General features: G+C 37.9%; 4 protein-coding genes across 5 annotated transcripts in view; 2 read left to right on the plus strand and 2 right to left on the minus strand.

The window, feature by feature from the left end:
* Positions 1-2713: 2713 nt before the first annotated feature.
* On the plus strand, positions 2714-6281 carry LOC117402728 (probable G-protein coupled receptor 75). The gene is made up of 2 exons (XM_034004139.3): positions 2714-3117; positions 4122-6281. The coding sequence occupies exon 2, from the start codon at positions 4230-4232 to the stop codon at positions 5826-5828; it is 1599 nt and encodes a 532-aa protein (XP_033860030.1). The 5' UTR covers positions 2714-3117; positions 4122-4229; the 3' UTR covers positions 5829-6281.
* A 2388-nt stretch (positions 6282-8669) lies between these two features.
* Positions 8670-16597, minus strand: LOC117402422 (endoplasmic reticulum lectin 1-like). The gene is made up of 14 exons (XM_034003542.3): positions 16263-16597; positions 15435-15539; positions 14953-15033; positions 13948-14025; positions 13770-13833; positions 13454-13506; positions 12740-12963; positions 12162-12297; positions 11452-11613; positions 11145-11204; positions 10760-10884; positions 10584-10661; positions 10231-10306; positions 8670-9938 (listed from the first exon to the last, which is right to left on the minus strand). The coding sequence occupies exons 1-14, from the start codon at positions 16413-16415 to the stop codon at positions 9867-9869; spliced, it is 1467 nt and encodes a 488-aa protein (XP_033859433.1). The 5' UTR covers positions 16416-16597; the 3' UTR covers positions 8670-9866.
* A 2227-nt stretch (positions 16598-18824) lies between these two features.
* LOC117402542 (glutathione-specific gamma-glutamylcyclotransferase 2) lies at positions 18825-22951 on the minus strand. 2 transcript variants are annotated; one of them, XM_034003783.3, is made up of 3 exons: positions 22609-22949; positions 21577-21612; positions 18825-20409 (listed from the first exon to the last, which is right to left on the minus strand). In XM_034003783.3, exons 1-3 carry the CDS (start codon positions 22741-22743, stop codon positions 20047-20049), a joined length of 534 nt encoding a protein of 177 aa, XP_033859674.1. In that variant the 5' UTR covers positions 22744-22949; the 3' UTR covers positions 18825-20046. The 2 variants fall into 2 exon arrangements, with proteins under 2 accessions (XP_033859674.1, XP_058880659.1); XM_059024676.1 differs by lacking the exon at positions 21577-21612 and having other exon boundaries at positions 22609-22951.
* A 297-nt stretch (positions 22952-23248) lies between these two features.
* Positions 23249-27401, plus strand: part of LOC117403236 (ankyrin repeat and SOCS box protein 3) — a 53296-nt gene continuing 49143 nt past the window's right edge. The window contains exons 1-3 of the mRNA XM_034005233.3: positions 23249-23865; positions 25673-25831; positions 26602-26714. Coding sequence (XP_033861124.1) covers positions 23670-23865; positions 25673-25831; positions 26602-26714 — 468 coding nt within the window. The 5' untranslated portion in view covers positions 23249-23669. The remainder of the gene's footprint in view (positions 23866-25672; positions 25832-26601; positions 26715-27401) is intronic.

Genomic DNA, 27401 nt, shown 5'->3' on the forward strand with positions numbered 1-27401 from the left:
GTAAAGAGCTATCTGAAGACCTTAGGCAGAAAATGATTTATTGTCATAAAGCTGGAGAAGGATACAAGAAGATTTCCAAGCATTTGAGTATCCCAGTTTCAACTATTTTTCTATTATCAAGAAGTACAAGACCCATGGTACTGTCACAACACTCCCTCAGTCTTAAAGTAATAAGGTTCTTTCACCAAGAACAAGTAGAAGAATTGTGAGGAAGGTTAATAACAATCCGAGATTGACTGTCAAAGATATTCAAAGTGAATTGGCTGCAAGTGGGACGGGGGTTTCCATTTCAACCGTAGGTTGAGCATTGCATGGTGAAGGTCTCAATGGTCGAAGGCCAAGGAGAAAGCCACTCTTAGGAAAACATAACAAGAACAATCGCTTAAAGTTTGCAAGAATTGGAAGAATAAATAAAAGCACCTATATACAAGATTAAGTTAGCGGTTTGGTGTTTTGATTTTTTTTTATCTTTCCTATACTGTAGTGGTGTGAGGTTTTCAGTGGAGTAATCTTTCCTATACCTGTACAAGTCTGCAGTGTTGAAAGAGTGAAGAACATGTTTCATAACATTGATATCGGTATTACTTATATACCAATGTAAAAATGAAGTCCCAAATACGTATTTATAATTAAAAAATATATACTAGCTGCCTGTATCTTTGTAGTCCTCAGAAATTAATCATGGTTTCTAAAGATTAAACCAATATTGCTGTGGACATACCTATATGGTGAATGAAGTTTGTTTGAAAAAATCTATATTGCAACGTGACCCTGAAGAAAAGCAGCAGTGAATATAATATTAACCTGATGTCGCTTTCTGTCTGCCGTTTCCTTCTATCAGAGAGACCAAGCATCCCATAATCAGTTCAGAATTATAGAACAGGAAATTGGTTTATGTTCAAATTGGTGGATGAACAAAAGACATTTACTTTTGAATACATTTACTTGGTATATTACCCTTATGAAATTATTTTAATCAAGAAATAATATTAATAGGCACAATTATTTACAACAAGAACAGACTCTGATTCCATATAGAATAATCTCATTAACATGATATGTTTGTTTAAAGTAGTAAACATACAATTTCAGTAAGACATTTAGGGGCTGATATAAGGATAGGTGCAGTGCAAATAATTGCACCTGTAAAATCCAAATTGCCTAGCAGCCAGGCCATTATTTTGCACTGCGGCCTATGTAAACTTAAGAGTAATGCAAATTACTCAACACAAGCCACAAACATGATAATCAAGGTCGCAATGAGCGCTGCCTGTGCATCGGGCTATTTAGCAGCCGCACTTTCAGGCCAGAGGTGAGGTGAGTAAATAGGAGAAGAGAGAGCAGTAGGCATTGTAGGGGATTTGTGCAGCACAAAAATCAAACCAAACAAAAAAATATGTCAGAGGAAGGGCAGCAAAGTCCTCTTGGCTCACGGGGAAAAAAAAAAATAATGCCTTGTTTCCACTGACTGGTCATGGCAGTAAACTGAATTCAAAGTCCTTAGGGCTGAGGTCACTCAGGATGAAATTGAGTTATTGGGAAAAGCCTCAGCCAACATCAGTTATGCTACCAAAGGGGCCACATGGTCCTCTACAGTGAAGAAAGTCAATGCTGTCGGTGTTACTAGGAGGACAGTCAACCGGGTGATGACGAAACTCGCAATGCAGCACAGACATGCAGCAGGAACAGGAGGAGGGCCACCATCCACATCACTGCTGACACCACAGGACAGGCAAGCGGAGAGGACAATCCATCCCAAACAAAGTGACCCTGGGTTTGAATGTGCGGGGTCTTCTCCATCTTGCCCTTCTCCTCCAAAGGTTTTCCTGCCTGTCCTCAACATGAGCCATGCATTGCCGCATCAGGAAGTGTACCACAGCAGCCATCCCGAGGCCAACGAAAGGTCTCTGAAGGTGTGTGCTTTTATACAGCTCTTAATTACTCGCTTCTCCAATGATTATCACCTTGTCAGAGAAGGTGCAATGTTTATGGGGGGGGGGGGGGGGGGGGTCAGCAATTGCCCAAGTGCAAGGAAAAATCCTTACATCTCATTATAATGTTTACGCCCACTTAGTATTCCAGATCCCCGCCCAATTCCAAGGTCAGTCTATTGTCCACCTGTTATACTCTGTCAGTGGCATCTAAACAATGGTTCTCAAAGTAAGAGGAATAGAACATCCATCCCTGTGGAACAGGTGTTACCTAAGGGGATCTCTGATTTCATTAGAAAACACTAGAGCTAGCTGCCTGTATTCAATCAAACGTAAGCAAGGAGAGAGGGGTTACTGCTCACCTCAGTTAAAAACCTGCCGTTTTGAATTGCAAATTAAGTTATCTTATTGTTTCAATTTGGGCATGAGCTGCAACAGCACAAGCATCACCTGAATGTTCTGCAGTAGCTTACTATCTGAAGATGCCAGTGCATTTCATAGCATACTAAGAGAAAATTGACCTCTATATTATGGTGTTTTGTTCCATTTACAAATCTACAGTAGAAAACATGTTTGAGGTTTTGAATCATACACACGTGAGGTACATATCTAACATCTTGCTCACAATTCTGGTCGTTTTATTGCGAGTACGCTCATCACAGCTCAAGAAACCTGTGCACCGATAGGCTGAATCAAACAGCAATAATTTGACTGGGTTGCTGGGTGCAATAGCCGATGTTACTGCATTATGTTTTTCAACACAGAATACCTGGATGGAGTACGATACCCCTACCCAGGATAGGTGCATTTGTTGCATTTGTTGCAGAATGGACACCAGATTCCAAATTGTTTTTCTTACTTTGTGATCAATCAGGTGGTGAGACTGTGCTACATTTGGGCGGAGTGACCAACATACGACTCGTTTTGCTAGCTCCCTCCCCCTTTCTCCCCCGACCCCCCTTTGCTCTTGTTGCTGATGCTTTCTTGCTCCCCTGCTTCTTCAGCTCGTGCATAGGCTTACCAATGAGGTGGATGCTGCTCGCGCAGCAGCCCCCGTTTCCTGCATTTACCACTGAAGATAAATACCATTCAATGCAGCAAAGAACAAGAAAAAAAAAAAAACTTTCGCCTTCAAAGCCAAGAAAATATCGCAATACGGACTCATCACATCAAGATGCTATATCTTGTACGATAAGTATAAATTACATTATACATTTACAAAATGTTTTGCTAAATTGACGTTATTTTTTATTTTTTCATTTTATGTCTGCTTGCACGCTATGCAATACAGGGATTATTGCCACATCTACTATACAAAATCAAGTGTACCTGCTTTCCACTTCGTTCCCTGTTAGTATGTAGCACAGTGCACATTCAGTTTAGCAAACTAAGCACGTAAAAAAAAAAAAATAAATAAAAAAAAAGATAAACAAGTGGTATGCATTACCCAAAAGGATGAATCGTCTATTTATATATATATATAAAAGATAAATAAATATAATACAATGTCAAACAGCCTACGGGAAATGGCACGTTTTCCTTTTGTGCATTGATGCAAAAAGCAACATTAATTCTGCAAAAAGCATCAATAATTCTTATAGTAGGCATTGGGCGTAACTCTGTAAACAGCAATATGCAATTCAGCCAAAACATCTGGGAAACGTGCGTAGCTTGGGATAGTCATATATTCACATCTTTTTTACGATATATCTTTTCATATATATATATATATATATATATATATATATATATATATATATATATATATATATATATATAATTATTTGAAATGGTGTGACACTAGCACTCGGGTGATTGAAAGAATCACATTTACATTAACAGCCACAGAATTATGATGTCAGTCACAGGGACCATTAGTAAATTACATCAGAAGAACCATACACACGACTGCTATTTAGGCTGCCATATGATTTATAGATTTGTCACCAAAAGAGAATATTTTATGGAACTTTTGTAAAGGTAAAATGCATATATTGAACTTGATAAATAACTAATATGCACACTGTGATAATGTGCAGGCTGTGTTAGCATAAAAAATGTTGTAAAAGCTATCTGTCCAGTTTCATGTTTGCAATGGTGCATTAATGACAAAATGTATGGGGGAAAAAATTGCAATTCGATTTGTATTTAATATCCTAATTTCTGTTTAATTTGTGGTTGTTGTTACAGGTGCAAAATACTCATGAGGTCTTGAAAATTTAAAGAGCTATGCTTATCAGGTGCTTAAGAGACACATGGGAATTCTAGGTATTTTGTGACATAACAAACTGGATAAAGATGAACCTTACCAATAAAACACCAGACCTGGTAGATGAAAGCCCAGCGTCTGCCAATGCCACACTAGACGAGCAATTCTCAAATAGGACATTTATTCACACTGCTACCCTGGTTATCTGTACTTTTCTACTGGTCATTATATTCTTCCTGGGGTCCTATGGGAACTCGATAGTCTTCTTATCGTTCTTTGACCCAGCCTTTCGAAAATTCAGGACCAACTTTGATTTCATGATCCTGAACCTGTCCTTCTGCGATCTGTTCATCTGTTGCGTCACGGCGCCGATGTTTGCCTTTGTCTTGTTCTTCGACACCGGCAGCAGTGTCTCCAAGGAGTTTTGCTTCACATTCCACTTGACCAGTTCTGGGTTTATTATAATGTCTCTCAAGACCGTAGCCGTCATCGCTCTCCATCGCCTGCGCATGGTGCTCGGCCAGCAGCCTGACAGAACAGCCTCCTTCCCTTGCACGTTGATGCTCACCATCCTTCTGTGGACCACAAGTTTTACCCTGGCCACCTTGGTTACACTGAGGACTTACCCCTGTCAGTCCAAGGTTTGCCTGCCACACTTTGGGCTGATAAGCGGGGACGGCAAAATTATACTCTACCTGTATCTCACTGACTTCGCCTTTTGCGTGGGGATTGTCTCTGTGTCTTATGTTATGATAGCCCAGGCATTAAGAAAGAACGCTCAAGTAAGGAAATGCCCCATAATAACTGTAGATGCCTCCAGACCTCAGCCCGTAATTGCCACTGGCTTTGAGGGTATGCAGTGCACTGTGCCTGCCTTGTACAGAAACCAGAATTATAACAAACTGCAGCATGTGCAGACGCACCCCTATACCAAAAAAATGAGCCGGGGCCCAATGCCAGGGGGCAAGGTCCAGTTGGTGTCCTCGGTCAACCTGGCCACGGTGAAGGACTCCAAAGCTGTGGTCACATGTGTGGTCATAGTCCTCTCGGTCTTGCTCTGCTGCCTCCCAATGGGAATCTCCTTAATCCAGGGTGTTCTCTCGCCAAACAGCAGCTTCATCCTGTACCAGTTTGAGCTCTGTGGATTTACCCTGATTTTTCTCAAATCGGGCATAAACCCCTTTATATATTCACGCAACAGTGCCGGCCTCAGGCAGAGGGTACTTTGGTGCATCCAGTACGTTGCTCTAGGCTGCTTCTGCTGTAAACAGAAGACCAGGCTCAGAGCTATGGGCAAAGGAAGTCTGGAGGTCAACAGGAACAAGTCCTCCCACCACGAAACAAACTCTGCCTACGTGTTGTCTCCCAAACCCCAGAGGAAGTTAGTTGACCAAGCATGTGGCCCTAGCCACTCTAAAGATAGTGTATTGAGCCCCAAGGCTACTGGTGGCTACCAGCCTCATGCCCAGAGCAGCTCAACACCTATCAACACTCGCATTGAGCCTTACTACAGCATTTACAACAGCAGTCCATCACAAGAGGCTAGCTCCCCAGACAGCCTGCAGCCTGTCAACTCCACCTTCGGATTTACCAAGTCATACGTCGCCATGCACTACCATACAAGGAAAGACTTGATACAGGACTATGAGAGTACTTCAGCAAGGCAAATACCAGTGCCATCAGTGTAACAGTGTCACAGCAGCATAGCAGACAGGGTCAGAAGAACATTCACTTCCTTTATCCATAAATGCTTTTGTATGCTATTTTATTTATCTGAATGAATGTATTTCCATGTCGTCGTTATGGTAGGGGGGTGTGCTGCCTTATTGAAATGCAATATATATATATATATATATATATATATATATATATATATATATATATATATATATCCTGAAGTATTATTATTAGCCAGTCTGTTTTGTTACGACTGCCAGATTCTATTTTACATGTGTGTCACATTTTTCATCATAAACTCCTTGTATAATCAAATGGCATCTTTTTCTTCATACGGATTGTATTTGTGGAATTCTCATACATTGTCTATTTACTAATGTAATGTATTACAGATGCATTTCCTGTTGAAACAGTGTTTCTGAAGTTTTTAGTCTGTTATATATTAATAAAGATTGCCTCCATAAGAGTGAAGCTATCTTTATTTCCTTTAAGGGTGGGTAGATCATTTGGCTTTCTTATGTTGTCTTTTAATAGAAATAATGGAATGTGTTCACATGTAAGTAGTTAGTAGGGTTGCTACCTCATCTGAGTCATTGCAACTAGAGGTTATTACAGTTTAAAGCTAGTGGGGATTTGCCTCGAAACTGCAGAACGATCCAATGAAAACCAGGAATAGTTATAAGATAATAAGCAATCAGGCACTGCTTTATAAAGACCCTGTTTAAAATTCCTTTGGGTGTTTGTGAAGTTGGAAGCTGAACATACTAAGTCCTGCTCAGCAACGACCTGTAAATGTTAAAAACATGGTGGTGCTTTTGTAATGTGGACAGTCGTCCACCGAGCTAATCAAATACTTTAAACCAGGTCTCCAGAAGGCCTCTGCAGTTCTCCACAGTAAATTGCACATGCTGTATCAGCCCTATATTACGAGGCTGTTAGACTACAGTACACATGTATGGAAAAGGCACCTCTCATATAAATTGACAAAATACTAAACATACGAAATTCTATTTAAGTATACAATTGACATCTACAAATGGTGGTACTTGTGATTGAAGTGTTTATTTTCACAGGGACAGTAGTAGTAGTAGGGATAGTAATAATGCCTTATGTTTGAGGACCTGCCTCAGCTGCCACGGGTGAAAGGTAAGTGCCTGGGAGCTTTGGAGCACATACAGAAAGTATAGTGCCATGATGAGCATCCATTCCTCAGTACTGAAAGGACACAAGGTCCCTAGGCAACTGAGGTTAGATACACGTCACTATGGTAACAACCCCTTGATTTCCATCTGGTTTCATGGCTATAAAGGGTCACAAGTCAACAGGACCTGGCAGCAGCAGCTGGAGGGGTGAGTGAGTTCATGTGTGTGAATATTACAGTAAGTTAAAATTAGGATTCAGTATGTGCTTTGTGAACATAAAGAATTCTTGTAATGAATGCATTCAGAACATTCTTTTTTACACTTGCACAGTGATGTTGGGCTGTATGAGGTACTGTATATGCTATTAACCATGGTAGATCTTAGTAGAGCTGACTTGGAAGTACAGCAGTACCATTAGCGCCTATTAGGTTAGTCGTTCATACAGTCATGTGGTGTAGTCCTAAATCTGAAGGTACCGGAACAACACTACAATATTGATTTTCTTAAACAAGAATGATTTTACAAATTCACATTTTAATTGTATACTCAACTTCTGGTATCACATATGATAGGTATAGCATTTATTTAATATTGACTAGTATTTCCACAAAGTGTCTTTCTCCATCTTTTCAGAATGCTTTACTTTATGTGTCTCTGTGTCAGTGGTCAAATGATGATGTCTGAGCTGCCTATAGCAAACAGTACCGGAGCTTGCCTATTATGTGAGTTCTGGCACAACTACAGCACTCTGGCCTATAGAAAATAGTACCAGAACTGTGTTCTGGCTCAACTACACCACTGTTCATAACCTCAACCAAATGGAGGTGTTTTTATATCCACTTTTCATATCAGGTATACCTCATATTTCTCGTGATGGTTAGATTGTATATCTTGAACTCACAATGGACATTAATGAGGATCCCATCCCAACAGCTGTTGATAATGCTAAATACTAATATTCTTCAGAGAACTGCAAGTCATTAAAGTAAATGTGTGATCAAAGATCACGGATCCATTGTAAATGAAAGCTTTATTTTTTCTTTTCTTCAGTAAACCAAATCTAACAAAACATGCATGCCCACATAATTGTAATGTGTTGACAGCCAATGCACAGAGAACTATGACTATTTTTATTTTGGATGTTCAGGGTTATTGACCCACTGTTATCAAGAGGTGCTTGGTGTTCAGATTATTTTAGCTCTGAGGTTACACAAGCCTCTGGGCAGTACGGAACTGAACATTCTGGTATTGCACTCGCTGTTAAGCGCACCCACTCTGACTGCGATTTGGACACTCACAGCTGCTTCACATAAATCATCTGATACTTAAGCTCCTGTTAGGAACAGTAGATGCCACCATTGCATCACCATGTTCCATGGGGAAGGGATCAGTTGAATGGAAACCTTTTTTTTTTTCTTTTTTTTCTAGGACCTCCTAGGTTTGGAAACATTTTTGTTTCATATTTTTGTGGGCTTGGTCCTGTTGGTAAAGTACTACCTCATGCACATTCCACCAGCTGTTTCGCATTAGATTGAGAAAGAACTACACCTGCTGGAAACTGCAGAGACCAGTGTTGTAAACACTAGCATTAACTGTATTATCAGCCAGACTGACATTGAAGGCAGTGACACTGAACATTCAAGCAACTGCTGGGAGTTGGTGCACACACATTTACTGCACAGGTTTACAACATGCACTTGAATTTTACAGTAGAGTTTACAAATGTAATTTATTTCAAGCACCAGCATAAATACTTTAAACATCTATCCAGCAGAGACCATTTCTTGTTTTGCTCCAGATTCTTTTTCCCTATTTTAATTGTGTATCCGTTTGTGATTACTTTTTTTGTTTAAGCGTGCAAAAGAGATTTTAACCTCAAAAGGAATGTTCCTTTTTAAATAAAATTAAGAAAGTAGAATAAAATGAAACAAACAAATGAAATGCAATAACTCTATTTGTTTTGTGTGTGTGCAGAATGTAAGCTACATTTCCTTCAGCCGACAACACATTTTAAAACTCTTTCACTGGTTGCCTTTGCGGTGAACATAAGCAGGTTAAAAAGGTGTAGGTCAAAGCGATGTTATACAAACATTGATGTGTTGTTTTTACATTCTTTGTAGCTGGTTTAAGCTATTTCCTGTTGAGACATCCTACATTCCAGTAATTATCCACAGCATGCTTATTTACACCGCTGTCAAGATGTCACTTAAATTAGTCTGCTGGCAAAGACCCAGCCCGTGCACACTGTCTGCTGGCATTTTCAGGAAGTGATTTATAAACACAAATTTAACCACCATTGTTTAGTAAACAGAGCAGTTTAAAGAAATGACAACAAAAATAAACAAATATTTTAACTAAAAATTCAGTACTGTGGCTTAGAAGCCGTCCACAAAAGCAAGCTTCAACATCACACACATAACATGTGAACAACATATATTTAACTTTTCATCCTTAGCCCAAAAAGGCAAGGGTTTAGATTAATTTTTAGGCTAGAGCTACTAGTGGTATTAAAAGTGCAGTATTAGTATCCGTCAGGAAACTGTTCAGATCTTTCACCAAATGAACACTGCAATGGCCTTAAATACATGTTATTATACAGTATATTTAATTCAATCAAAATGTAAAACTAGCATTATGTTCACGCTTCCGAAATAAAAGCCTTTTGAATTTATTTACACTATTACAGTATATACACACAATCTTTCAAGCGTATTAGCTGTGCAGTTCTTTTGGGGAAAACAAAAGTGGCTCCTTTGAAACTTTTCTTTAAAATGATAGGGGCTGAAAGCATTAAATCCAACAGAAATAATAAGAACAACAATAAAATAAAAAAAAAACTTCAGTATAAATCAGTTGAGGGTTGATTCCTTCAGCATTCTCTGTGTGAATCTGACATGGAGGAGTGACTTAAATGGGTACTGACAGCATTCCATTTTCATCTGCAGTGTCTAAAATTTTACAGATAACTGGGGACTCCACCTAGAGGTTAAAGAGAGAATCTGAATAATTGGTTTATCTGTGAATGTCACTGGTTCTACTCCTGGAATATATAACAATAAACATCAATAATGACATTATAATACACATTACAAAACATTAATAAAATAAAATAAAAAAGACAAAACAAAAGAAATGTAATACATAGCACAGTAAGGTATTGTGTGTATTCTAGTTATATTTTTAAGAAAGTATAGGATTCTCTTTTAATGTTTGCTAACTTGTTAATTAAAATGAATGCTAATGGCAAGTTACAGACTGTACAGGTACTCACCCCAAGGATGTATTGACAGGCTTGTGGTTCAAGCATGTAAATTGTGACAGCATGGGGGGATTCGGACTCTCTGCATCTGAAACGCAACACATACTGTAAATATTATTCTGTTATCAGGTGGACTCACATCTAACATATCTGTGTCTGATTTTAATGAATCTCATGGTTTAATCAGGTACTGGCTATCAGGTACATTCATTATTTGAGGTACAGCCCTGGTCTGTGCTGGCGAGTTACTCTTGCTGGTTGGTATACACTAATCCTACACGTCTGCTTATTCACAGATGAGAGACCAATGGTGCAGTGCAAACATCACAATACAGACACAACCCCACAAATAACTACTTGCTCACTTAAGTTTCACGATCACTTCTCTGGGTTTCCCTGTTAAATCACAAACATCTCCATGGCCATAGAAATGCGAGACAACCCTGCAAGTAAAATACAGGTTAGTAAAAAATATGCACAAAATTGCTTGTGTGATGAATCTTTTAAAATATACAGGATATGTAATTTAGCACAAACCTACTTTACTTTCTGCACATCATCCTCTTTTAGCTGGTAGGATCGAGCTACGTTTTTCTTTGCCCATCCTAAATGGTCTTCCTGATTCCAGCTGCCCACAACTAAAATGGTCTTTCCAGACTCCTTGTCCTGAAATAGCAATTTCTTTCATGTAAATATTGTTGTGTAGATTACTTTTAAAAGTATCTGTTCAATACACTGCTGATTTCAGCATTAATAAGATTGTATATATGAATTTAATAATACATAAGTACAAAGTATTATACTGTATATTGCATATTGTTAAATGGAATGATTTAATAAAGGCCAATTAAAAGTGCTTGTTATCAGCTGAAATGTTTTAATATTAAAAACATTACTATATTTAATGAAACATAACTAGTACTGACCTCATGGTACTGGTGCACATACTTTCCATAACAGAATTCATACTTCCACCATCCCACACCCTGAAAAGGGAAAGCTATCGTTTCACAAGCTATAGATTGTTGTTTACGCAAGCATGTTAAAACAGTTACCACTCACCCAATGTAACACCCATATTTACACGAAAAACTGGAGAATTGATTTGCATAGTTTTCACCCTTTTTAACTATTACAAAAATGATACATTTCAGGGAAAACTATAAAATAAAAAACAACTGTCAAGACAGGCTTCCAACAAGCTAGCATGTATTCTAGGGACTGGGCTCTTACCCCGTGGAGACAGTAGGACCCGCTGAGAAACTCCTTAACGAGCTGCTCGTCAGTCAGTTTGGAGATGTGCGTGGTTCCGACAGCCACCTGCTGCTGGCCTCCGACACTGATGGGCTTGTGGGTGGAACTGAATCGTTCTTCTCTTACTGAGGAGCTCTCTTCCTGTATTTGGTTTAAATGTGAAGCATTGCTTTAGCAAAACTGGCTCCAGCAGGCAAACTGGAGGCAAATTCTCCACCACAGTAAATGCATTACATAAGCAATTTGCCCACAGTGGAAAATCAGGCACATAGAGTTTAAATCACACATATTTTTTGTAATTTATTCAACAAATAAATTGTATTTCTAGGTGTTTAACTTGAGATGTGGCTGAGTTTCACATGTGCAAAATATGAATACTGCTCCAAATAATAGGGTTTAGGTAAGTGCACATGGTGTCCCTGCTGATGAAGGGTTTAGGTTAGTGCATGGGTATAGCTGTGTTACCTCTTTGTCCCTGCTGATGAAGGGTTTAGGTTAGTGCACAGGTGATGAAGGGTTTAGGTTAGTGCACAGGTATAGCTGTGTTACCTCTTTGTCCCTGCTGATGAAGGGTTTAGGTTAGTGCACAGGTGATGAAGGGTTTAGGTTAGTGCACGGGTATAGCTGTGTTACCTCTTTGTCCCTGCTGATGAAGGGTTTAGGTTAGTGCACAGGTATAGCTCTGTTACCTCTTTGTCCCTGCTGATGAATGCTGGTTTCATCAGATCCTGCTGCTCTCTGTCTAGCTGGGTCAGTCTCTGTGGCCTCATTGGGGATCCCTGGAGTGACTGGCAGAAGATATCATTCACAGGAGAGGATTTAAATCTGAAGAATACACAAATAAAACGACTGACCATCACTCATGGGGTCTCACAGGAATGTTCTAGGCGTTTTTAGTTCTCCTCTCGCATTATGTACAGAGCGTTAAAGGGCACAAATAACTTGCAAGCACGCATTGCAAAGGAGCTACTTTAAGGCAATCCACAATACCATAGCGTTTCCAGGATTTAGCAAGCAAAGCATTTAAAGTTAGTGGCTCCACATTATTTACAGTTTGGAATCATCTACTCCCATAACTTAGAGCATAACAAAAGGGAATAACATAACATGTTATATCAGCATGCAATTCATATTTTGTGTAGGAAACACATACTGTTTACTTAATGGCTACCCAGCCTCATGCAGCATTTCCATCACAAAAAATAAAAAGGATCAAACTAGCAGATATTTCTAAATGCAAAACTGATGTAGATTTATAAAAGGTTACCTGTATTTAGGATGGCTGCATAACAGTGGGGTGAGCACCACAACTTCATATTCACAGGTGGTGATTTCAGCTATGGAGAGGATCTCATGTTTAGCATCAGGGTGGCAGACGTACATGACTGTGCTTGATCGGGGGTGATGCTGTTTCAGCGTGCAGGGTGTACCATTCCCCATCTCCAAGGGGTAATATGGGGTCATCTGGCCTTCAACATTTTTGGTAGGAATCTATTAAAAAAAAAAAAAAAACACACCCCACAACACAACAGTTATAAAATGTTGCTGCTATCCATATAATTAACTACTGTTTCAATTAAGTGCAAGCCAAACTGTTACCAACATACTTTTTATTGTATATAACTCCATCTGGTGGTGAGATAGTAGTACAGCACATTTTAAAATGTGTCATTGTTTTTTTACATTCAAGCATAGTTCTTTTAGACTGCATTACAGAGTACAAATACATATTCATCAGTGTCTCTGACTAGGCTCTACTTGGCATTCGCTTGACTGACAAAACTTGACAGAGCTTATTTGTCTGAAGTACTGGTTTGAAAAGAAACCAAATTCCTGAGAAAAAAACTAAAAATATATATATATATATATATATATATATATATATATATATATATATATATATTTATTTATTTATTTATTTATTTACTTATTTTATTTTTAAACTACCACTGCGGTAGAGCATTACTTCTGTTTTACTTGCCTCTTTTTCACTTTCTTTCTGTTCTGTTTCTTCCATTTTCTCTGATTCCACTACTAAAAAATACACAAGTTAAGACAAGGATTTCAGTTGTTATCCCCCACCTATGAAATGTAATCCGAACTGATACCACCAGGCCAGTACAACTGAATCTTGCATGATTTCGTATTGTACCCAATTATAAGGTATCCCTAATGTCTCCCATTAATCTATGCAAGATGCCCATCAAACTCCTCTGCTATAGAAATATTGGTTTTGCTGCTCTGCTTGTTTCTAGTATGATGGAAGCAATATATTTTAATAGACTATATTGGCTTACCTGCTGTGGCTGGTTCACTCTTTTTAATCATACTTCCAAGGTAATATTCTTGAATATTTATTTTCTGCAGGGACATCAATAAATACAATCAAACATCTTCGTTTACATATTGTTATGTATTTCTGCAAACGACAGTGCTATAGTTAAATGCTTCTATGGTAACCGAATGTATATTTACCTGCCCAGTCTCCTTCTCTTCATGGTACTGGCGAACATGCTTCCCATGGCACACTTCATATGTCCAGTAAGATTCAATCTGAAAATAATGTGAAATTAATAATGATTGGGCTACATGAACTGTATGACTTTATATTTAAAACATAAATAAAAAAAAATTTAAACATGAGATTGCTTTTCAGAATTGTTTTGTAAATGCTCATAATTCCAGTATATTAGATATAGTGACATAAATCTCACACACACATTATTATAATTATTATTTTAAGATCTATTTGGTTCATGCCATGTGTTTGTTTGTATTTATTGTATGTGTGCATGCTTGCCTGATTAAAAGGAAAAAAAAAGCGTCATTTGAAAAGTGTTGAGGACATGGAGAATATTTCACTATCAAGTTCTAGAAGTCAACATTTTGTGGGAATTTTTGCTCTATGACCAGCTGTGATATGAGATTGTAAGAGGTAAGGGCAAAACATGGTGGTCTGGAGGGTCTAGTTTTGCCCAGGCCAATCAAGTTTGGCCAAGGGCTTCTGGGCGAATCCCGAAGTTACCACTTTTTTTGGCACTCACCCGCTTCCAATTGGGCGACTCTAGAACTTGAAAAAGACGACTTGGCGAAACCCGTATTTTCAACAGTTTTAACTGAATTTCGGGGCTAGCCTGGGCGAGTCTAGTTTCATCTAATGCTTCAACATCCATGCTGGGCAAATCTAGTTTTGCCTATGCCAATTATTTGGGCGAGTCTAGTTTTGCATTTCTACACTGTCTCCTGCCAGCTTCCAAGTGCGTGTCGGGGTACCTGCCTCACCTCCACTTCTGACAACAATGTAGCGACTGTGTACTGGGTTTCCAGTGGCGATGCAGAAAAGGCAGGACACCAGGGCTGGTTTTAATATCGGTTAAAACCACCCTATTGGCTCAAGAAAATAGATGAGTTCTTAATGTATAGTAATATTCATAAAGATTTACGAATGCATGATAAATTATCAAAGTAGCAATCACTTACTCTGTATGAGCAACTGCTTTGTTTAAACAGTAGCTCTAGGAGAGCTGCAGGGTTTGGGCCGCTGTAATTTTTATCATCACCCTAATAGGGGAAAAGAAATGATAACGAATCACCCCTGCTTTCACTATATAAAGGCTTAAACAGCAAATATTTAAAAAGGTTACATATTGGTAGCCATCTATCTTTTTCACTTGAAATTGAGATGTATGCTGCTCTTCACAATATTACAAACACTAGCAAAAATATTCAAAGAATATAACTTTGAAATAAGAAACCAGAAGTCATTATGTGAGAAGTCAGTGTTAAGGTTATCAGCACAGTGCACCTGCAAATATGAAGTCTAACTCAAATGGTTTCAGATATATAGTGTACATCTGAAATAAAGAAATAATGCTTATGAGGATGCCCAAGTATAACATTATAGAAAACCAACATTAAATGAAGATTCAAAGAAACCAAATATTTGTATGGACTTGACTCACCTCATCTCCACTTGCCAGTGAAGGGAGCAAGCACTTATACGTTTCTTTATCGGTCGTTGTCATGAGAACATAGTCTTCCTCTCTGTATAGGACACCAGTTTTTGGCTAGAAATCAACAGAACATATACAGCATGTTAAACCAGAGCTTTAAGGGTCAATGTTGGCTTATTGCTGAGGTACTCCATTCTCCATTAATAGCAACACATCAGCTAATCACGAGACAGATGCTGAATGATTAGCCAGTGATAGTGGTTATGTACACAATGGTCAGACAACACTGTAGTTATATTATTGAATTGGAAATGCATGGCATTATGTCAGTGAAACGAAAAGCATAGAGCATCAGCCAACACAACAGTTACAGCAGGCACAAACTACAAAACGGTCATGTGTTAATGTCTCATACAGTGCACATTTTTATCAAATAAAATGCTCAATGCTAATGACACAGATTCGCAGCAGGGTTGTCATATAGTACAGAGAATGCAAACAGCTGCATGTCAAACGTTAAAACAGATTTCAGTACAAACGCATTGATCAAGAACAGCGAATACAGGACTGCAGCAACCTGGTCTCACTGTCATACTAACCTATTGGTCTCACTGTCATAATAACCCATTGTCATACTAACCTATTTCTTTAACGACGGGTACATTTTCATTTTACACACATTTTTATTCAAACGTGTTCGCTCATTTTTAAAGTGGTTATGTACCCTAACAAGAAGAAGGTGCCGTTGGATAATACGTATATTATTTTCACTTTACACAATTCAGATACTAATGCGGTATGTTAATATCTAGGTTTGGCATATTTAAAAACACTTACCATTGTGAATTCAGATCCAGGCCAGGTAATCCTGAAGGGTATATCATCTGTGAGAGGCGATGTTGCACCCTGGGCTGCCGATGCGATCACCCAACATATTTCCCAGATACCCCATAACAATGTCCACACTCTGCCCTCTATAAACTTACACATTTTGAACGAATGACGCCGTGCTGCTATTTAAAACAGCTGTTCTATACCTACATCCGGGTGATGTTATTAAAGAAAAGACCCCGGGTCAGAAAGGATTTAATATTAGTATTATTTGGGACATCAGTCCCTGAACCTGTCGACGGTTCATTTAACAACACTAAATGCGGAAGGATCGTAATTACTGCCACGTCTACTTCCGGTATTAACAAACATCGCTTAAACAGTGTACCCCGAAATGTCCCTGTCAGGTCAACTGAGGAAGTCAGCACCTCCGGTCACTTTTTTTAAAGTAACAAAAACGCATATTCACTACCAAACATGAACTACTTTAGATGTGTAATGACTGCAGTATAGGATATTGACATCAAGGGTAGGGTTTTGGTATAGGGAGAGGATTATGTTTTACAATCAGAGTGCAGTGTCCTGACAGGAGAATTTTAAAACTGTGCTTCCTGACTGACAGGCAGACAGCACTGAAACTATTCAAATTCTCAAAATTAAAATAAAGTACAAAAAAAAAAGAATGTAGGCAGTTTATACTAATCGTTAAGTCGGTGACAACACGCTTATTAATGTTTAACTTAAACTTAAATGACACGTGTTGGTTTATGACTGATCTATCACCACGGGGAATCGTTTGAAATTGATACCCGAGTGGAAAAGTGCAGTGATTTCACGAGCAAAAGATGAGGTTAGTACCCGCTAGTGATCCAAATGACAAAATAAACTTTTCAATTTAAAAAAAAACCAAAAAAAAAAAAAACCTCACAGACACAAAAAAGCCATCATATGAATGTATCTTTATTCAATTGTTGTACAGATGTCACATAGCTTGTTAATGCAGCCAAATGCTTCAATTGTGATTGATTAATTATGATGTAACATTTGGATAATTTCAGGTCTATTTAGATGAAGATACAGTAATATATGTAGGCTAACATTTCATTAGGGTATCATCACCCAGTATAATGTATAGGGCTAAAGTAGAATAGTGTACTACAGTATATTATTGATTTTTATGATGACTTTGAACAAGAGGTTGAAACTGGGGAATATAACTTTAAATCAAAATGATAAAAAATATCTTATTATTTTATTTTTCAGTTTGCTCGTTAGAAACGTACAGCCTCATTATATCTGCTCTTACTGTCAAGTTAAGACACAGCACAACAGATCAGCGCCGACTCGGTGGTTTTGTTTTATTCGACAGAGGTGACTATGATCTGTCATGTTAAAACATGTCTACAATTCAAAAAGTCCTACATAGTGCATATACACTTTTCAGTCCATACCGGTACAGTTCCGTCAAACAGTAGTGTGGCTGCTTCATAATCACTATTGCCAGCTGCTGTTAAAAGTAAAACATTCACTGGAGCGTACCATTACTGGCAGTGCCATGGCAAATTCCACCTCCTACGGTAAAACATATCACTGCAGACCTTTCTAGTTTTATGGAAAAGATGGGTGTGAAATATAGGAAGCAATAAAGTCAAAAGTCTGCTAGCCAACGCTAAATCATTTTCGATAACTTATTAGCTCAATTAACATTATTACTGCATGCACCCCTTTTATTTTTCTGAGAATATTTTGTTTCTTAATATGGCATGCTATGAGTAAAATGCTATTAATCTATTATGAGAGGCAAGCATAGTTTGAAAGGTCCCGCTAGGAGCTGTTTTGGTTAACTCACCTGACTAAGGAGAAGTTTCCTTTCTCAAGCTATGTGGGTAGGGACAGAATATACGACTCTTGAGTATGTTAACAATTTGCAGTCCAGGTCCCAGACATGCAAGCAGAAAGAAGCAATCTCAGCCACGCTCCAGACTGTCCATATAAAAACTGGCAATCGCTTTTCTTTTTGTATGCTTATGGCACTGTTATATTAGGAGGAAATAATAAACTCTGCATCCTTGTGTGACGCGTTGTTTATTCTACCACCTTCGGACAAAACCCTTAATCTTACAATATATATTTTTTTAAGTTATTTCAGGATATACAAACATTTCAGATATGATCCTATAAATAAACAGCTGTATCCTATTACTGTTTCTGTAGGTCACATGGTTTGATTTCAGCTAGAACAATAGCCCTGCATGCCCACTTCTGTATCATCACATCTGATACAATGGCTAACCACCCCTCTATATTACTCTTTTATTAAATCTAGCTTTTTCTCATTTCAAGAATGCTTGGGCATTACAGGGTTTGAGTGAGTCTGAACAGCAACACATGACGTGATTAGGTACCAGGCAGCAGGACTACCTTCTCATCTATAACATTCTCATTCCAAATTGAAGTCTAACACACAAGTAAACAGCACAGTTAAATCCAAGATCTGGAAGTGATTGGTCTGTCTAATGTAACGGGATACACTGAAAGAAGGAGGAAAAAGATTTCATATCATAAATCTACACTAAAAATATATATATTAAAGATCTGCAGGATTTATTTGTAAAATACTTTTCTTAATGTGATTAATTACACACCAGGGTAGATATCATTCATCAGGACAGTCCACTTTGGTTGGGTCTCATAATAGAAAATGCATGGTTTTACAGACAAATGACATTTTAAGCAGCAAATTCATTCAATTGAAACATACAATGAGGTGACCGATGGAAAAAATATAATTAAAAAGGACTCCTGAGATGAAGATTGTGATTTTCTAATGTTATTAAAACCGATTTTTACTAATTCTGATGTATTTGTTTTTAATGTATGCTAATCTTAACAGAGCACTTACGTTTAAGGTAACAGTTTGAGTTACACAGATGTATAGTTATACTTACAGGTATATAGGGGCAGCAGTGTGGAGTAGTGGTTAGGGCTCTGGACTCTTGACCAGAGGGTCATGGGTTCAATCCCCAGTGGGGACACTGCTGCTGTACCCTTGAGCAAGGTACTTTACCTAGATTGCTCCAGTAAAAACCCAACTGTATAAATGGGTAATTGTATGTAAAAATAATGTGATATCTTGTAAGTCGCCCTGAATAAGGGCGTCTGCTAAGAAATAAATAATAATTATTATTATTATTATAATATAGTCCTGTAGTAGTCTACCTAACAATACTTCATTACTGAATGGTTTGGGTTTCTTGTACAGCAGTGGTGTTAATGTCTAAAGACAAACCAGAAATATAAACACTTATTTTATATCATTGTACTTCACTATAGACAACTGGACAGCCATGGTCAGCTCTCACCCAGCTAAATGGACAGGCTTTCATGATGTACTGTAACATGTTTAAGGAATTCCCTGAAATCGGGACTTAGTACCTACATTACCAATAGTCATATCCTATCATATGACACCTGAATTTGAACAGTTGTTAAATGTAATACGCAGTGCAGATCCCATAACCCTCTATTTGCATTCATCCCAGAACATGTATTTGATCCATTCCATATGAACAGATATCATAATACAATTTTTTTTTTTTTGATATAATGTCATTAAAAGCAAACTGCATATTATTTTATAGCGATCCTCAATTAAGCCCCAGCAAGACTTCTCTTATTAAATGGTCCAGAATTTCTGAATTCTGCAAGAATACTCTACTAGTCTTTTGTACTATACTCTTCAGAACATGTACAAATGAATTGGACTGCAGCAGATTTTTTCATAGACAACTCACAGTCCCGTTTTGTCCCTGACTAATTTTTCCAAAGAAAAAAGATGCTCATCTACATCTTCTGGCACCAGACTCCGAATGGAGTTTGCCAGTTCAAACAGGTACTCTGTGTTTCTCCCACTTGGTCCAACTGCATAACAGATCTGTTCAGCAATCACTTCTAACGGGGCTGGGCCAAGATAGTTGGGGTTATCACAGGTCCCAATATACAGAAGAGTGCCGAAAGGTTTTTCTGAAGGATCCTTTTGGTAGAACATCACAGTCGCGGTCCTATAGCCTCCCTTTTCTCGGAAATCGAGATACTCCTTGACTTCTTTCTCCTTTCCGACAGGCAGTTTGTAAGCAACACCCCATACGCATCCCTGTGGAGTTAAACATATATTCATCTATTAGCAATCATTTAAATGTACATTTGGGAGTCAAACGCCCTAACTTTTGATCTATGGTTAACTTGACAAACCGACTGAACCAGTTGCATAAAAAATGTCTGAGAAATAAAACACCAACCCTTGACAGCAATCATTAAGAGATTAAATGTTACTTTGCCTCCCACATGCAAACATTACACCAGTTCAAATTCAGTTCTTGCAGAAGATGGGAGGGAAACTGGGTGGCATTTTCTTCTCTCCTTTATGGTGCAATAGATTACTGTTGAGCTAACTTTGATTCTTAAAAACATACATGCGTTACATCCTCAAACAAATAATGTATGGCTTACGTTTAAAACAATTGCACCTGACACTATCTGACCCTCTCTAACTCAGAGAGCTCAGAATTCAAAAAGGTTTGCAAATTGTTTATTGTCCAAACTTCCCATACAACTTTGCAGTTCACTAATGTTATTTTCCTAAGAGTTTTTGTTAAAAAAAAACAACAAAAAAAACATCAATAGAAGGCCAAGAAAGGGCAGTGTAAGCATTAGCTGCAGACACTGAATGAATGATTAGTCATGGGGTTTTAACCCTAATATCGATGCTTCTCCAAGCTTTTTTTAAACACTAACAAGCTACTTTTGTGTATGCTTTACATGTGTAGCATGCTTGGTGTCCTCTCACACCTCTCATTTTATAGGACTGCCAACATTTCAGTCTGTGATTATTCTGGCTACTATATGTACATCTTCAGTTGATCACACTGTCCCAACCCCCTGTTTAAAGATATGTTTCTTTTGGTACATTCCAGTTCTGGGAAATTTGTGGCTCCAGTATCGTCAGAGATAACGACCCCATACAGAAATTGATACATTTCTGATTGCAGGAGTGTAGCTCAAACAGGTCCTGAGATATCCCAGGGAACAGTTTACTGTGAGCTGAGAATTATGTTGGATTAAACATTTCTAACATTGATCTCCAATTTTAATTGGAGATCAATGGCTCCAATTAAAACTGAAGCACCATGAATACCAAAGATTTCAAACAGTGACTTATATTTGAAATATTTGTTTGACCCAACCACATTTTCACTTTCATGTCAGGATTTTGTTCAAGCCACCACCCATGACTGCTCTCACAGTTTCTTGGACTCATTACCTTGGGATCTTCAGCCAGTGTAACCACTCTGCCAGGCTTAAAAAAGAAAAAAAACTATTACTTTAATAAAGAACCGAAAAGACAATTAAATCAGTAGTCACGTAACTTTACTGTATATGTAACAATATTATCTCTTATGTGCCAAATCATTTGTTCCATTTAGATAGTAAAGCTTCACTAACAGTGCCTTATCATACTGACAGCTAGTGTAGCCAGTATCAAAGTGATTTCAACATTTCCTTGTATTTTGCAAATGAGCGCTACATTTACACCCACTGGTGGCAAAATTTATTGTTTGCCCTAAACTATGAGGGTGTATGTCCACAGCAGGACCAATTAATTTAAAGGATGTACGATCGTCCTGGTGGGCACAAGGCAGGTGCTTCAGTATACAAGACACAAATTACTGATGTTTCACAGGGACTGTTTATTAATGGTTAGCCATCTCATCAGAACTATTTGTTATCAGTGCACTGTTGTGAAAGTGCTACAGCAGGGGTTTCCAATGTCCAGCCCCTGTTCAAGTCTGTATGTTAACAGTAGCCTGCATATCTCTCTCTCTCTCTCTCTCTCTCTCTCTCTCTCTCTCTATATATATATATATATTTGTAAATGTGTTTACCTTTTGTATTCCTTTGTGAATGGGCGACAGGTTTATTCAGCTGTGTGTCAACGAAAGCAGAATTGCCATTTTACTTTTCACTATTCGTCAACATCGTATTTTTAACAGGCGTGTAGGGGTGCAGGGTTACTTCACATAACGATGAAGAAACGATACTCAAATGATACATACAGCTGGGATTTGCCGTAACCTTTCCCACCACGTTGTTTTAACAGTGACGTGGCATATTTCCAGAGTGCAGCACTTACGTTGCTGTTAATATTGGTTTGTACACCAGCAGTTCAACTTTCAATAAAACGAGCCATTACGTATATGATTTCTTAGCACAATCAATTATTTTGCACTCACACAATGAAAAGGTTGTATAATTAAACACGTTATTCTGTTGCAAAAGTCTCAATAATTCTCACCTTTTCTGGCACGCCGCGGTGATCTGTACTTCCCTGCCAAAATCTTCGACTGAAACCGGTAATGTAGCCAACACGTTTTTCCTCGAAAGGAAAATCCACTTTCCAGATAAGAGATCCGTAACCGAAAACCCACATTTCTTTAAATAACCAATAATCACTTATTAATCGAAACTACAAATGCTGCTGCTCAGTGCTGTGTGCCAGTTTTAACTAGAGGGATTTCTCTTTACAACACAGTAAACCGTTTTAGCTAGGTGTTGTCATCCTTATGGTCCCTTCATTTTCATGGTGCTACATATATTATATTTGTAACGTAGCTAAGGAACGCACAAGCCCATCGTTTCGTGTATTGAGTACCGGTATTTGTAGTCCTTGAAACCGGTCTTCATCTGTAGCAAATATAGAAAACAAAGATGTTAAGCCAAACGTCCTTTCTAGAACATTTTAAATTGTTGTTTTGTATTAGTTATATATATAAATTAAAGTTTAAATACGTGTTAAATGTGCTTTATTAATATTACGTATATGAAATTAAAACTACAGTACCCAGAATGCAACTTTCCAATGTCTCAACCAATCGAAAAACAATAGAAAGAAGAGCACGTTGGGAAAATCAACCAATCATGTTAAGCTGGTCTGTCGTGTTCCGAGGAAGGAAGTAGAAACGCACTGTAGTTTGTGTGTTTGTGTACAAATGATGCGTAGGCAGGATGTGTTTGTGAGTTAGATAGCTGTCTGTTTTATTTATAGTTTTAAATATAACTTCTAACAAAAGTTACAACTAGAATTATTATATTCTGTTACGATAAACTTACAATTGAAGGTTATATCCTTGGTATTTAAGATCGAATCATTTTGTTTATTTTTTTTTAAGGAATTTAGTGATTAGCAAATGCAAAATCGAGGAGGACACATACTAGTTGTGGTCTTAACTGGAGAATGTGATAGTACTGACACTAGAGACGTTTTAATTTGAAGTATATGAACTGTGCGATACAGTTTGTAGTTGACAGGGGAATTCCAAAATAGCATTAAAAGAAAAAAACAACAAAAAAAACCCAATGGATTTCACTGAGGCATACTCTGACACATGCTCTGCTGTTGGTGTTGCTGCACGAGAGGGAGACGTAAAACTATTAAGAAAACTTATTAAAAAAGGCCGCAGCGTAAATGTTTATGATAACAGGGGATGGATTCCGATACACGAAGCTGCATTCCATAATTCATATAAATGTTTAAGTGTATTGATTGAAACAGGTAAGCACTGTATTTGTTAAAATGTTTGCCCAGGTGTATCACCTGTTAGTTTGGTGAGGAAGGAATGTTGACTTTTTAACACCCTTAATTTAATGTTGTTCGCGCTTTATACCTGAAGTTTTTATAAATGTGTGTACCATTTCATTAAGTACAAGTTCTGTCAAATTCTCAGTGGTTCAGTTCTGACAGCATTTGTGTCAAATGAGTTTTGGGCTACAGACCAGTTCAGTTTCCTAACACTTTTTGTTAATAATGCACATGTTACACTGCATTAAAACAATTAGATGCAGGAAAAAAAATAAAGGTAATAAAACCAAGGTCTTGTAAATGTACGGCAGATGGAACCGACTCCTGCTGAGGAGTGTGGAGCATGTAATGGAATGGTACAGTGCGTGTGTTCCAGGGCTGGTAGAGTACGTGTATTATTCCATTACATGGGTAGGTATTCTCCTTTTATATTGAAAAATATATAAATGGTTGAATTGACATGGCCCAAGCTTGGCTGTTAAATTTATCAAAAAAGTAGTCTAAGACAAAGTGGTGTTGTTGTTTTTTGTTTTTTTTTAGAATTGGTACCACACACAAAAGCTTTCACATTTTCATTTATGATTCTGTGCAATGCCCTTTCTGCTATAAAGGACCAAAACAAAACACCCACAGTTGTGCCAATGAACATGTGCATGTTCATGGTTGTCACAAATGAAAACACTTTTTCCCTCATGGCCTGTTAAACTGGAAATTCAAAATTGACCACAGATAAATGTGCTTACCCTGTATGTTCTGAATGTACATGTACCTTGCTGAGATGTGTAAGATCATCAGATCTGAGCAACCTTTTAAGAACTTATGTCAAGTGTCATACCTATTTCAGGTGTTCTTCCAACAGTATTCAGGGTTCTCCCCAGGAATTCTGTACAGCCGGGCAGCAGAACATTATAACCGGGAGCACTTTTTAATGGAAAAATAAACTTGCTTTACCTTAAATCTATAATACGACAAATAATTTCAATAATATGTTGTCTTTCGTTGACTATATCTGGTCGCTCTTTTGTATGTTCTACAGTTTCTTTTTCATAACTGTTTTTTATTATGATAATTTGCCATGCTTATTTAGGCACTGTACGATTTGACTGCCTGAAAATAATCTAAATATTTTTAATAAAGTAGCCGGCGTAAATATAGTATTAGGCGGTGGATTGCGCTGATCAATGGCTTATTACAACCCCCTGTATTCATTGTCACTATATAGCTATTTTTTTTGTCATTTTACATTTTAGCCTCTCGAAGTGCTTAACACAGAAAACCCGCCCCTTCAGCTCTCTGATTGGTTAAATTTAGTTTCAAGATGGAACACAGCTGTCATGTGGTTGCAATTTTTTTTTTTTTTTTTCCACCCAGCAACGCGCAAGTGATCTAGTCTGCTAGAAGCACAATCAGTCCTTATTGTTAAAGGCACAGTAGCATCTGTGACAGCCACTTCGCTGGGCTGCCCTTCTGGCTGAAAAGGCCTAGGGAGAACCCTGAGTATTGTTATGACAACCTACTGGGTTAGATCCTCAGATCCTGTCATTGATGTAAAAGCAGTTCCATTAATTTATTGCTTACTGCAAGAGACCACAAATGGCAGCAGCCCTTTAGTATCTTAGTATGATGTCAACAGAGAACTGCAGTACTAGATGTATACTATGTTTTGGTGTTTGCTATAGAAAAGTATATATAACTTTTTAAAGGTAGAGTATCTCAGACAATCTGCTTTGTCTAACTTTTTTTTTGTGTTTTTTTATTTATTTAATTTATTTTTTTAAAGCTGAATCCAGCCCAGTCCTGAGCTCAAAAACATTTGAAGGTAAGACAGCTTTGCACCTCGCCGCTTCACATGGCAGCCTTAGAAGCACTGAGATTCTCCTAAAGGCCGGAGCAAACATCAACGAAGTCACCAACGAAAAGGAAACACCTCTGTTTTTAGGTAAAGAAAGTAGTAACCATACAGTAGTTTTGTGATATTTTTGATTCAATCCATCTGAGATTTGAAAAAAAGAACCAAAAGCTGCATACGTCAGCTCTAGGTTATGTTTTGTTGTACCCTGTTTTCTAACAAATATTCAATATGTGAAGGAAAATTCATTTCACAAATAATTAATATTTGTCCAATTACAGTACTTCTCACATTTTTTAAATCATAGATTGCTTAAGAAATGCATTCAGGAAAAATTTTCTTTTGGTTATTAACAAATGACTGCACTGCAGATGCTTTTTTTTCTTTATGGGGAGCTGCTTTGTAATGGCTTGGGAGAGCCAGACAGTAAGAGGCACTGAAATATTTTGCTGTGAATCACTTGGCATCAGTACGAAGCAGCCATCCAGTCAACACGCTGACGGTTAACTCTGCAATAAATCTTGCTTGTGTTTTTTTCTTTTCTACAGCGTTTTTCTATTTATGTGCAGCAAGTGTTCACCTAAAGACCACACAAATGTCCAATTTATGTCTGCATCTGAAAAATCGATTTATGTTCTCTATTAATCTTATTTTGTAAAAACGAATTAATAATGTATTTAAATAATAATGCTAACTTCTGGTATTTAAAGAAAACAAAACAATTAAAACAATGCCACGAACAAACAACAAAACTACATGTTAGATGTTTAATAATTGTGTTAATAGCAATGATTAGTAATGCTTTCCTGTAAGCCCTAACAAGTATTTTAATGTGCTGTTTATCTTTTTTGTATGTCAAGCTGTAGAAGGCGGATACATAGACGTTGTGAAGCTGCTGGTGATGCAGGGTGCAAATCTAAATGGATCACATTCCTGGTGTGGCTGGAATTCTTTACACCAAGCTGCTTTTCGGGTACACAAATTGTATTTTTTTTTTTTTTTTTTTTTTTTTTTTTTTTTTTACATACATGTGTCAGTAAATCAGATGCTAATACCTGTATCAACGAACAAAGCTAAACAAAAACACTAATTTTGTGACACTGCCAGGGCACTTTTAATAAGTCCTGTACCTAATATTGGGTTAGGCCATTGTTTGCTCTGATCACAGCATGGTATAGATTAATGCTACACAAGGCTTTCAGGTGTCTCGAGGGATGTTAATCTTTTCAGTGATTTGATATTGCACGTAATTGGTGTTGAGAGGTAGGCTGCGGATCCTGATGATGAATGTGCTGTTCAGGTTCATCACAAAACAGTTGGATTGAGATCTGAGTATGGTGGTGGCCGTGGAAGAAATCTCTGTCATGCTTCTCAAGCCATTCTGGCACAGTGGACGAGTCCATTACTGTCTTGAAAATAGCCTCTGTCATCATGCTAGAAGTGCAGCATTGCTGGATGGATTTGATAGTTAGGCCTTCCAGAGCAATCAGGTGTAGAACATGCCCCCAACAAAGGCGATGCCAAATCCAGTCAGGTAAACTGACCCAAATAAAGTGGACAGGCAGCGTTTGTTCATGTAGAAAGCACTTTGGGAAAGGTAATCAAATGGACTAGCAACAAGGTCTGGAAAGAGTGATTATGGTATTATCTGTTAGCCTGA

The sequence above is a fragment of the Acipenser ruthenus genome, chromosome 5 (genome assembly GCF_902713425.1).
Source record: "Acipenser ruthenus chromosome 5, fAciRut3.2 maternal haplotype, whole genome shotgun sequence".
Classification (NCBI taxonomy): domain Eukaryota; kingdom Metazoa; phylum Chordata; class Actinopteri; order Acipenseriformes; family Acipenseridae; genus Acipenser; species Acipenser ruthenus.

Bases quoted from the DNA above. Each gene is read 5' to 3' on its own strand.
- LOC117402728 (XM_034004139.3), top strand. From the start codon at position 4,230: ATGAACCTTACCAATAAAACACCAGACCTGGTAGATGAAAGCCCAGCG.
- LOC117402542 (XM_034003783.3), bottom strand. From the start codon at position 22,743: ATGTGGGTTTTCGGTTACGGATCTCTTATCTGGAAAGTGGATTTTCCT. The intron at 21,613-22,608 runs GTGAGAATTATT...TTCTTTTTTAAG, and splicing joins ACCGCGGCGTGCCAGAAAAG to CCTGGCAGAGTGGTTACACT. The intron at 20,410-21,576 runs GTAATGAGTCCA...TTAACTCCACAG, and splicing joins CACTGGCTGAAGATCCCAAG to GGATGCGTATGGGGTGTTGC.
- LOC117402422 (XM_034003542.3), bottom strand. From the start codon at position 16,415: ATGTGTAAGTTTATAGAGGGCAGAGTGTGGACATTGTTATGGGGTATC. The intron at 15,540-16,262 runs GTAAGTGTTTTT...GTTGATTTCTAG, and splicing joins CTGGATCTGAATTCACAATG to CCAAAAACTGGTGTCCTATA. The intron at 9,939-10,230 runs GTGAGTACCTGT...TTTAACCTCTAG, and splicing joins CCTGTCAATACATCCTTGGG to GTGGAGTCCCCAGTTATCTG.